The sequence below is a fragment of the Heloderma suspectum genome, chromosome 10 (genome assembly GCF_057233095.1).
Source record: "Heloderma suspectum isolate Gila_16-S chromosome 10, 16-S_ref, whole genome shotgun sequence".
Classification (NCBI taxonomy): domain Eukaryota; kingdom Metazoa; phylum Chordata; class Lepidosauria; order Squamata; family Helodermatidae; genus Heloderma; species Heloderma suspectum.
The window spans coordinates 46,171,396-46,182,818 of NC_139467.1; the positions used below are offsets into that span (position 1 = coordinate 46,171,396).

General features: G+C 50.4%; 1 protein-coding gene across 1 annotated transcript in view; it reads right to left on the reverse strand.

Annotated features, from left to right (window-relative positions):
• GRIK3 (glutamate ionotropic receptor kainate type subunit 3) overlaps positions 1–11,188 on the reverse strand; it is a 335,350-nt gene extending 324,162 nt beyond the window's left edge. Inside the window, exon 1 of the mRNA XM_084816223.1 lies at positions 10,017–11,188. Coding sequence (XP_084672349.1) covers positions 10,017–10,146 — 130 coding nt within the window. The 5' untranslated portion in view covers positions 10,147–11,188. The remainder of the gene's footprint in view (positions 1–10,016) is intronic.
• Positions 11,189–11,423: the final 235 nt, after the last annotated feature.

Sequence of the window (11,423 nt, forward strand, 5' to 3'; positions counted from 1 at the left end):
CCAGATCCAGCAGCTGACCTCAGGAAACCTAGGTAACAGAATACATGCTCAGCCTCAGGGGTGTAATTGGGTACAGCTCCCCCAGCCACAGCCTCACCTGCCACAACCACCACACCCCATATCCTAGAATACACTTTTGGACTGCAGAGAGAGCCATGGAATGGTAAGCTCTGTCCTCACCAAGCGACTGATTCACAAAACCACTGAAATTGTCACCATGCCATCCAAAATGCACAACAACCAATGTGTACTGCATTCACCAGCTCAGCCACCACATCAGCTGCTCATCTGAATTAGTTAAGGCTAGTGAACGATCAGCATCCCTTGAACCTTGCCAGCCAGACCCCTCCTTCACATGCACAAAACCACATGGAGGGGAATCATCCACGTGAATGGGACACACTCAGGAAAACATATTGTGTGAGCCAGCCTTTAGAGTCTATGGGTTGAGAAACACACATAGCTTGGAGAGCAGGAAAGGGGACATTCGCTTTCAAAGACACCAAAGTCTGGAGGCGATATGCCACATGGCCTCCATACAAAGAATGTTAGCAAGAAACCTCACCTTTGCTATCAGCAACAGCCCTCTGGCAACCTCGCCTGCAGTCAGAAGTGTTAGCATCCTTTTTCAGTCTCTGAATTGCACCTAGTTCCTCTCTCATGATGGATTTTATTTTGGTGTCCCAGGATTCTGATCAGTTATAAGGAGGAGGGGGAAACGTGTCTTTTGGGGTTGGGAATACAATGGAGGGAATGAAACACATGCAGTTGCCTACATGAAACCTTTCTGCCAACGTGAATACAAAAAAGGCTGCGCAGTGCTGTGCAGAAGAATAGCAAGCAGGAGATTCGGGATTTAAGCACATTCTGTGCCTGCCGGGTTTTTCTGCATATCTCCATAAGGATACAACAGGACGCATGTTGGTTCAGCAGCCCCACACACTGTGAGAGAGGATGGAAGTTAGCCACATTCATTTACAAGCACGAGAGGCATCATTCGGCAACAGCAAAGAGAGGCTAAAAGGTCCAGGTGGGAGGGCGGAAATCAGGATACATTTGAAGTGTCATCGGAACGCAGTGCCCTCTGCTGACGATCCACAACTGATGCGCCAGCTGCCATTCAACACCTGTGGTGGAGTTTGCAACAGATCAGCCCCCTCTCATTTGGCACCATTAACGTAACAGGAGCTGAAGAGCTGTCATGTTAAAAAGGGCAAGATGAAGTGAGTTAGCCTGCCAGGTGGGCAAGTCAGCTACTACTAATACATTGTCAGGTCAAAGAGAGTTATTACAGAGCACTTCTTCAAGGGAGAACAACATGCTAACAGGCAACCATAGAAAAGAAAGGTGCAAAGTGCGAGAGAACAAGTGAAATGCAATGATTTAATATGGATCTCCTGCCATATTTAGAATGGTAAACAGCACACCAAATTAGTTGCCCAGAAGAGCAGAAGTTACATCAGTACCTGTGCTAAGAAACAGTCCTCAAAATTTCAACTTCCAGCCCAGTGGGTTTCATCTGAGAATGAAGCAGCTGCTCCTGAAGCGATACACCCTTTGACAAAGCAGCCGCTGGATTCTGAAAAAACGACAACTGGTCTCTCCCACCCTACTTCTAATTCTCGGTTTTCCAAATCCCATGTCAACTACAATGTGGTTTCCTGTTCTATTACCAGACCTTAATATCGCGTACATGGTTCTCATGAGAGCAGGGATTAAGTAATTAGATTGCCTGCCACAAAGAGGTAGCATCGACCCTCAAGCTTGAAATTCATCTTGCTGCTGCACAGTTTACACCACCATCCTCCCACCTACAGAAATTACCAGGTACTGTGTGACCTGAAATTAAAAGCACATGCCATGATCTGGATCAAGTGAAAAAGAATGCAGGAAGCATGAGTGGCAAAAAGAAGTCAGAAACAGCAGTTCTCCTTATTTCTATGTAGTTTCAAAACCCTAAAGTAAAACCATAAATGGGGATGGGGTAGATGCGGGATTTGCTTATGCTAAGGCAAATGGTTTGGTTCCTTATTGCATGATGGCAGGTAAAATTCCATTACCTGGGAAGAGCTTCACTGCAAAATTTACATATGCACACCACGGAGCCCAGAATGTCAATGGTGACGAGGAATATTCATGCATGACACTAAATGACCTTTCTAGCTTTTCCAGTACAATTCTTATGCACAGTTTAAACTATGTAGGATTGACATTCACACCACCACCAGCCACTCCAGCAGGCTGAGATGAGAGGGAGAGCACGGCCATTCCACCAGCCCTGCTGAAAGACTCTATTTCCCCCCTCTTCCCTTCCCATCCCCTTTTCTTTGTGTGCTGTGTCATTTTAGATTGTAAGCTTGCAGGCAGGGATTGTCTTTTTTAACTGCGTATATGGAAGCCACTCTGGAACCTTTTTGGGCTGAGGAGTGGCATAAAATATTTCACGCTCACATATATATGCTGTGCAAGAACGGCCTCTCAAAATTCTCCACCCTATTCGTAAGCAGAGAAATTGGGTGAACAATTCCACAAGGACAAGGAGAAATTCTCCCAACAGTTTCTCACAGATAGAGCTCACCATTGGCATGGGCAGCACAACTTCTTTCTCTTTTCCAACGGGGGGGGGGGGTGTTGTGTGTGTGTGTGGGGGTTGCATTGCTATTGCAAGTGGCAACAGGCTCTGTAGCCTGATCCCAATTCTGCATCCTCCACAGTGCCCCATACTGGCATCATTCCAGGGAGGAGAGAGAAGGCAGCCACCACATCAGAAAAAGATGAAGAAAACTGGGAGAAAATTATGCGAAGTGGTCTTTTATATCTAAGGTGGGTGGGGGGAGAAAAGCAAAATCACAGAACGTTTTTGAGAAAAATGTTTTCTGAGAAATTTTGGCTCAGCTCTGACTATCATTCTTCAGGGTTCAGCTTCTTCCTGAGGATCTTCCAAACACTAACTTTCTCAGGGGTGTCTGTGGGTACATCTTGTCTCCAAGGCAGATACTTATAATACCACTGCTTCCCTGAAAGCCGTAGCAGGCATGTAGCAGGCGTAGCTGGTCTTGTGTCCAGATCCAGGGAAGCGGTGGGGCGACTGCTGTGCCAAAATCTGTCCGCCAATTTCCGGAAAATTTTCTTCTCCCGTGAAAGAGGAGGCTTCCATTTTTCTGCCTCATTCTCAGGGCATTTTATAATTTCTTTTGAATTTCTTTTGGAGGTGTTTTGAGGTGTGAGGTGGCTGAGGGTGCTGCATGTGTGTTTTTCTTTCTATTACATGTCTCTCCGTTGCTCTGCAGCCCCCCAGGCTGCCTGCACTTTCTGATCTAAAAAAGCCCTATGAGAGGAATTCCCTCATGGTGTCTTCCCTGGGCTTTAATCAAAGTGTGGGAAGCCAAGGAGACTACAGGCTGCTGGAGAGATGACTTTACAATGAAAGACAGGACAATTGTGACACTCCTTGGCCACCTCATCAGAAAAATATGAACAAGAACTGCAAACCCAACCCATGAACATTTCTCCAAAATTTTCTTCCCCTTTGAATTTCGTTTCAAAAGCATTTTCTTTGCTATCAAATTGAATGAGAATTGTCAAAAAAAATGTAGGATAAGTTTTCAGCACTGCACCAACATACATACAGAGAGTTCTCCTATGCAGATACACTTACAAGTGCTGGCCTTAATCTTGGCTACTATACTTGCAAAGGCAGCACATACTTTTTCATTGACTGTTTTGCCTCTAGAGGGGCTCTTTGTAACCAGCACCCCTAAATATTAGCATGTGCATACAGAATTTCTGCTTTTTCTATTTTGAAAGCAGATATGGCAAAACTCAGCATTGCAACATTTTCCCCCTAATGTATTTGGGGCTCTTTGTAACCAGCACCCCTAAATATTAGCATGTGCATACAGAACTCTGTGGGACAAATGTTTCCAGAATTTTCAATATTAACTAGTCCTCCCAAAATTATTCTTCTCCCCTTCCCACTTCCCCAAGGGCTGGGATGCATATTGGGGTATTTTCAGATCCAACCTGCAGCTTCCCTTGTTAAGCTGGGCTGAATATGAACAGACTTCTATTTCATTCCATTTGCTTCCATCTCTGTGATTAAAAGGATTTTTTTAGAGGCATTTGGAATTTCTGAGCTGGCAGGGACAGTTCTTCAAGTTAATGTTTTCTAACTTGGTTGTTCCATTCCCAGGTGGCAAGAAACCACTTGTCTGAAGCTATTTGCTTTGCGCAGGGAGAGTAAGTGGGGTTGGGGTGGGGGGACATATTGATCTTCATTCAGTTTGTGTCTGCTCCTGTGTAGCTAAGCTTTATCGCATCAACAGCCGCCAACGCCGCAAGGGTTCTTCGCTCATTGTTTTACACTCACCGAGACACGAACTCAGAGACAGGCATTGTGGCCCGTTTGGCTGTGGTGACACATCAAATCACTGCTTTGGAGGAGAGCTGTCCACAGATTCTGGTCTTGCTTGCACAGATGAGAAGTTATTAAGTCACCCAGGCCCAGGACCCTAATCCTGCGGAATTATCCTGGCAAGATCACCTCTGATCTTGCAAACATTTCCGTACCACTTTCATTTTCAATAGCATTGATTTTCAATTATGTTTCCACAAATTGGGAGCCAAGTTATTTTCTTTGAAGGCATTGATCCAGGTTCATAGTGGGCCAAATCTGGGAGTGCTTCTTTGTTCTGACTGCAGCTACTGCAAGAAAGACTGAGCAAGCAAGCGAGTCTTTGGAGGATCAGTCCCTGCATGAAGAATCAGGAATGGCTTTGCACAAAACATCCAGGAACTAAGGATATAGTTTTTACACAATAGAAGGGGGAATGCTTGCTATCCAAGACCTCTCATTTTCAGACAACTTACAACAGAGATGGCTCTCCCAACACACACTTGCATCTGCACCTGTTCAACTCAAGTTCCATGGTATCTGGAAGCCTATTTGCACCCTCTATCGCTGCCTCCAGCCCCCACCAACAAGATTTTCTCCAAGCTATTAATCGCATTCAAGTCAAAATAATAAATGAATCTTTTTTGCCCCTCATGGATCACAGAACAATATCAAACAGACACAATTGAAAACTGTAGTCTTCAATAGTGGAATTATTATTGGGGGGTATGGAGAGGGGGAAAGCTGTTAAATTCCCTTGAGGGGAGGGTAGATGGAAAATAACGTTTCTAAAAAGAAAAGAAAATGGAATAATAAGTCCTGGGAATAATAAGCCTACCTCTCAAGGAAGCATAATTATGAATTGAATTTGTTCACAACACGTTTCTATAAAATAATCAATGGACTATTTTATTTCAGCAGCTACAACCGCCCACATGCCTCCCTTCTGTGTTACTTGCATTTTATCCAAACAATTGATGGCACAACCTCTTTTCAGTCACAAATTAGCATAACTCATCTCTTATTTCAGCCTATTTGTTTCAAAATGAGAATTGTGGCCCTCGTCCCAGCTCCCTTCGATGCTAATGGCAAAATCGCCCACCCCGCTCCTTGCTGGGATTGTAACAACCGCATACACAAATAGAGGAAGCATCTTTTCCAACAGTCAGTCTGCAGAACAAATCAGCAAGCCAGCAACACAGCACTTTTAGGCAGAAAAGACAGAAGGCTGCTGTCTGTGTGAACACTCCGGGGCTACTTGGAGCTGCATTTTGGCAACATGCTGTGCCGGCTCCCGTGCTTTCACCCAACCCAGTTTTCCCATTCAGGTCTAAGCCACTAAAGCATGCACAGGTGACCAAAGGCTCGCCTAGGAACATGGCCATGCCCTGGATAGACAGTATTTGCCCTGTACAAATACAAGGATCCACAACATGACCCTCCTCTTGCAAGTCTTGCTTTTACCCAGATCCACAGTATATTTGATTTCAGTTTTTCACCCCTTTTAGTTTTTGCAAATATTTGACTTATTTCAACAAGGCAGAATATTAATTGATGCTTCCATCAGATGATTTTATTTGGTACAGTAATCAAAATATGAACATCTGAAGGCTTAATACAGTTAAAAGGGCTTTGCCATCTCCTTTAGCAAGGCATTTGCCTTGTTCCCAAATGTCTGTGATGTCTTAGGCTGTGAAGAGGCATTAGGGGAAACTGAGGCTTTCTGCATCATTCGGAAAGGCTGCTGTAGTTGGGGTGAAAAAAGGCAGGCAAGAAATGTGCTTAAAGAAAAATGGTGAACGAGTTTGCTTCACTCATTACAAACAACAGTACTTCATTCAGTAGCATTTACAAACTATCAGAAGCCACCTCAGTTGCACCAACTAATATTCATGTAATTTTTATTACATTTTAATTTTTGTGAACCGCCCAGAGAGCTTCAGCTATTGGGCGGTATTGAAATGAAATGAAATGAAATGAAATAAATAAATGTAAGTCAGTTTGGTTATTTCATATTTACCCTGTGCTGTTTTGCAGTCCTCATTCCTGTGACAGCAATTACATTTGTGCCAGGCATAATAAATTGCACTCCAAAAATATTATGCTCAAAATTACAAGACAATTGCAGTATAAAACCTAAAGATGTTCCAGTGAAAAAAATCATCTTACTTAGTTTGCATGTAATACAGATTACATTGGTTTATTTAAAACTCAGAGTCAACAGAAGAAAATACTGAGATATTTTCTCTCTCAATGGGAAAAAACAAATTTTCAAGAAAAAAAACATTACTTCAGACTGGTGCATAGAACTGCACGCACGCACGCACGCACACTCACCACAAGCTCATTTTGCTTACGATCCTTTTTCCAGTATCATATCTTGTAACCAGGCAGATCCATTTGAAATCCAACATGCTTCTTAATTTTTATAACTCTTTTCTATCTCTCAGTTTATTATAAAATCTGATTTAAGTCAACATAAAGTGACAATGAAATTAAATTAAGAATGCAGGGAGGAGGACATCACTGAATTCCTAAAAAGGAAAGATGACAGTACAGCATTGGAAAGCTCTATTGACTTTGATCTAAACCTGAAATTGCTGTGGCTGCTACAAATTCTCTTGTCATTCTGGCTTTTCAACTCCCTTCTCTCATTTAGCATTGTACAAAGGAGATTTTTTTTACATAGTTTTGAGTGAATGTTTTTCTAACATCTTTTTTAAATTAAAACACAAGGCCCTTGCACCCAGCTCCAAAGGAAAAGCCCAACAAGCCAGGTTTACAAAACAACATTTAAAGAAATTATTCTTTCTCCAGCATATCGTGGTGAGATGGTGTGCACTTGACAGTCAGCAGTGGCACAGCCACACCTGAGTGATTCTCTGTAAATAATCCATCCAAGCAGAATGTAGACTCTAGAATGCTGTTCACAGCCAGATCTTCTCTGTTCTCTCTACAAAGCCTTTTTAGGTGCCTTTTCACCTCTTAGAAAATGTCACTCCATAGGAGGTGGAGGCCAGCTGCATCCCCCTAAACAGTCATTTCAAGTATCCAGAGGGAAGCAGAGTGGCACAAACACAACAGTACCGAACAGCCAGAGCCAACATGCTTCAGTTGTGTTTACAACCAAGGCTAAATCTACAGACTAGCCAAAAATGTCAATGAAAGTAACATAGCTTCTCTGGGCCCAGACTTGGAGTATATTCAGATGAATGATCTTCTTTCTTCCCAGTTAATTCTGCAGCGGACATGCATTAAAAATCACGTTGAACCCCTTTGTCTAAGGCATCTGAAGCCCGATGAATGCAACTTTCACAGAGTAAAGCCTGTTGGCCTCTCAGTCCACATCCCCTCCACCTCCCTGAAACCACTGAAGTGTGTTGATGGCCACTGGGGCCACCCAGGTGACTCTTTCTCAGGCAACATACATGTCACAGCAGCAGCTTAGCCCCTGTGAAGTTTTCCAGCAGCCCAAGTTGACATTCAGCCATCCCAACACAAAGCGAGCCAACCAGATGCAACCCGGCAACATTTCCAGTTGCAACTGAGTGCTGAATCCGGATCCATGCCAAATTCAGCAGGTGCCAACCAGCTCAGCCTATGATGGCTTTGCTGAAAGACGGCTGCTGAGAAACTATGGTCGCCATGAACTGGGGGGGGGGGATTCATGTGCACAGAGTGCCACCCCAGAGCCATCTTTCTTGCATGCTGCTGTGTTTCATATACAACACAGAGCATTGCTGGAAAAACAACATGGACTGGACAGTTTCATCACTGTATGGGCTGCATTGCGAATGCAGAATCTGGAACTCACAATGCAGAGAGAGCCATAGAAAACCATAAAGTGACAGGGCTGTCAGAGCAGACAAGGGCCACTGTGATCCGCAACATGCACGCGAACACACACACAAGCCTCAACAGAATTTTGATTTGCCAGTAAGTCAAGGCCCAGTCATACGTTATTTGGAAAGCATCTTTCTGGATGGATGTTCGGAATGCACTAAAGTGAAGAAAAGGGGGGGGGGGCATTCACTGAAATTCCACAGCAGCTTGTCCCTCCAAACATATCCACTCTGACAAACTGCTACTGGATGATGCGGCCACGGCCCTGTGCCATAGGAGATAGTTTGGCTGTCCCAGTGCCAGAGGAGAACAAAGCTAACTCCAGAGTTGCTCTGTGCACAGAGGCAGCTGCCTCAGGCAGAGCGATCTGGTGGGCACCATTACATACAAATGCACTCATGCCCTTATGCAGCTCCCATTCTCTTCAGCTGGGCTCCTGCAGGAGAACGTCCCAATGTCTGTGCCTCCTGCTAATTATCAGGCAGAATTTTTCACCACAGGCACCGGCTTTGTATTTGATCAGCTATCCCTGCGCCCCCCGTGCCATGCAATAAACTCCTATGTGATAACTTGTGAAGTCAAAGCAAATGCAGCTATTCAAACACAGAGCAACCACTGAGATTAAAACAACTGGGAAGGGAGGGAGGCAGCTCATCTGTTTTGTTCTCATTAAGACACAAGAGCATGTTCTGAGTCTTCTGACTTTTGCAGTTCACTTTGTCACAAGTTAAAGTATTGGCAGCCATTCCTCTCCGGGCTTTTCCTTGCCTGAGCCCAGAGTTCTTTAATAACGCGAGGGGGAGTCCTGCAGGCCCCAGTCTGCCAGGGTCCATTTCAAATGTGACAAGCGGCCTCCAGACAGTACCTGGGACTACACGGGGAGGGGGCTGTCCAAATCCGGGGGGAGGACCCCCTCAAGGCGCAGCAAGGGCTTGCTGAAAGCAGCCTCCGAGCCCAAATCTTGGCATGCAACCCTCTCTCCTGCACCAAGCCCTGACCGGGAACCCGAGCGCCGGCCGTTCCCTCGGCAGGTCCGTGGGCCGCAGGGGCCCTCCAGGGCAGCATTTGCTGGACCAGGGCGCGGAAGCGTCCCAGGCAGCGGCCCTCCGAAACAGCGGCCTCAGCAGAGCCGAAGCACGGTGCAGGAGCGGCCACCCTGCCCAACTTTGCGCCATGCAAAAGCTCTTCGCCTCCAACACAAACGGGAAGGGACGGGGGGCGCGGGGGGGCGCGAAACTCCTCCTCACCGCTCCCTCACTGACCTTTTGCTGCAGAAGTTTCCAAACCAAACTACTTATTGAAGAGGAGAGGAGAGGGGAGCCCCCCCCCCCCCCGCGCTGACTTGTTCTGGCAATCCCAGCCCCCAAGAAGCCACCGGTGTCCAGCCACTTGGCTCTTAGACTCGCCCCCCCACACACAAGCGCGCTCGCGGCGCCTTTGCACGGTGGCCGCACTTGACCCGTCCTGCGCCCCCTCCAAAAAGGGGCGCAACCGTCGCCAGGGCCCAAGTGGGCGCCGGGGCATCCCCGCATTTCTCCGAAGCGACGCACGCAGCCCCGCTTTGCTCGGCGTTTCATCCTCCCTGCAGGAGCAACCGCAGCGGCGGTGGCGGGGAACCGCCGCCCGTCTGGCCCCTCTGCTCACCAAGCGCCCCGCACCCGAGAGCCCCCGAAGCCCCGCTCACAACCGGCGGCCCCCGGAAGCACGCCAGCGAGCCGCCCGAGCGGACTGCCCCCCCCCCGAGCCCGCCGTGGCCGAGGCTCCGCGGCCGGCCGCTCACCGATGCGGATGACATGGGGCATGCCGCGGCAGGAGTGCAGCCAGACGAGCCCGAAGAAGAGTCCGGCGGCGGCGCAGGAGCGGGCCAGCAGCAGGAGGAGCGGGCGCGGGAGGCGGCAGCTGGTCAGCATCCTGGGCGGGCGGCGGGCGCGCGAGGCGCGGCCGAGCCCAGCCCGGCTCGGGCTCCGGCGCCCGCTACACCTCCGGCGCGGCGCGGGCGGCGGCGCGGCGCGGCGGCGAGGGCGCGTCCGACTGTGGGCTGCCTGCGCCAGGCGCAGCGGGGAACATCGCACTGCCCCGGCGGCGGCGGCGGCGAGGCGAGGGGAAGCCCCGGGAGCCGCCGCTGCCCTCCCTGCCACGCCCGGCTCGGCTGCCGGGCCCAAGGCGCTGATCCCCCGATCCTCGCGCCTGCCTTCGCCGTCCGAAGCCCGAAGAAGGGCGGGCAGAGCCGCCCGCGGCGCTTCCCGAGCCGCCCGCTCTGTGCCGGGCTCGCGCCGAGCTGTTCCCGCGCCGCGAGGAGGAGAGTAGCAGGCGTCTGCCTGGCAGCCGGAGAGTCTCGGCCGGAGGTGCCGGGGCTCACGCCGCAGAGCAAGGCACGCCTTCTGCCCGGGAAGTCCTGCCCCCTAAGCTCCGGCGAAGGGAGGCCGGTTTAGGAAAAGCCACTCTGCACATGCTCAAGGGCACGCCCTCGTCTCTTCTCCACGAGACGCTTCCCCCGGTGCTGGTGCTGGTGCGGAGCGTCGCGTCGGAGCCTGAGCCCGGGCCGGTCGAACGAGACTCCGAGTCGAAAGCGAAGTTCCCCTCTTGCAACAAGCAGCAGCCGGGCGGAGATGCGAGGGCGAAAGTCCCGCCGCCGCCGGCCCGTCTCGAGCGGGGAGGTTCGCGGGGCTTCGCCTGGGCGCGTGACCAGCGGAGGTCGTGGGGAGCCCCAGCCCGCCGAACACGCGCAGAGCGGCAGCCCCGCTGCGCCCGACTCGGGGGCTGGGCTCGCGGGGAGGCGGGCCGGGCCGGGCCGGGCCGGGCCGGGCCGCCGCAGGAGAAAACCAGGCTGACTGCCCGCAGGGGCCGGCGGGCGGGTCAGGCGAGGCCGGCTCGCGAAGGAGGGCTGGCCCGGGGAGGGCGGGGAGCGAGCCCCGTGCGCGCGGCGGGCGCCCCCGAGTTCGCCGCGCCGTCGCCCGGGCGGGGCGGGGCGGGGCCTCTGGGCTCGGGCTCCGCGCTCGGCATCCGGGCGCCGCCGCCCCTCGCCCGCGTCCCCGAGGAGCTGCCCGGGAGAGGGGAGAGCGGGGAGCTTTGAACGGGCCGGGATCGCGCAAATGCCGGGGACGGAGGAGGGGCGCGGGCGACGGCGACGCGCTTCTCGCCGAGAGCCCGCAAGCGGGCAGCCATCGGGCGGCGTAGGCTCCCCGCA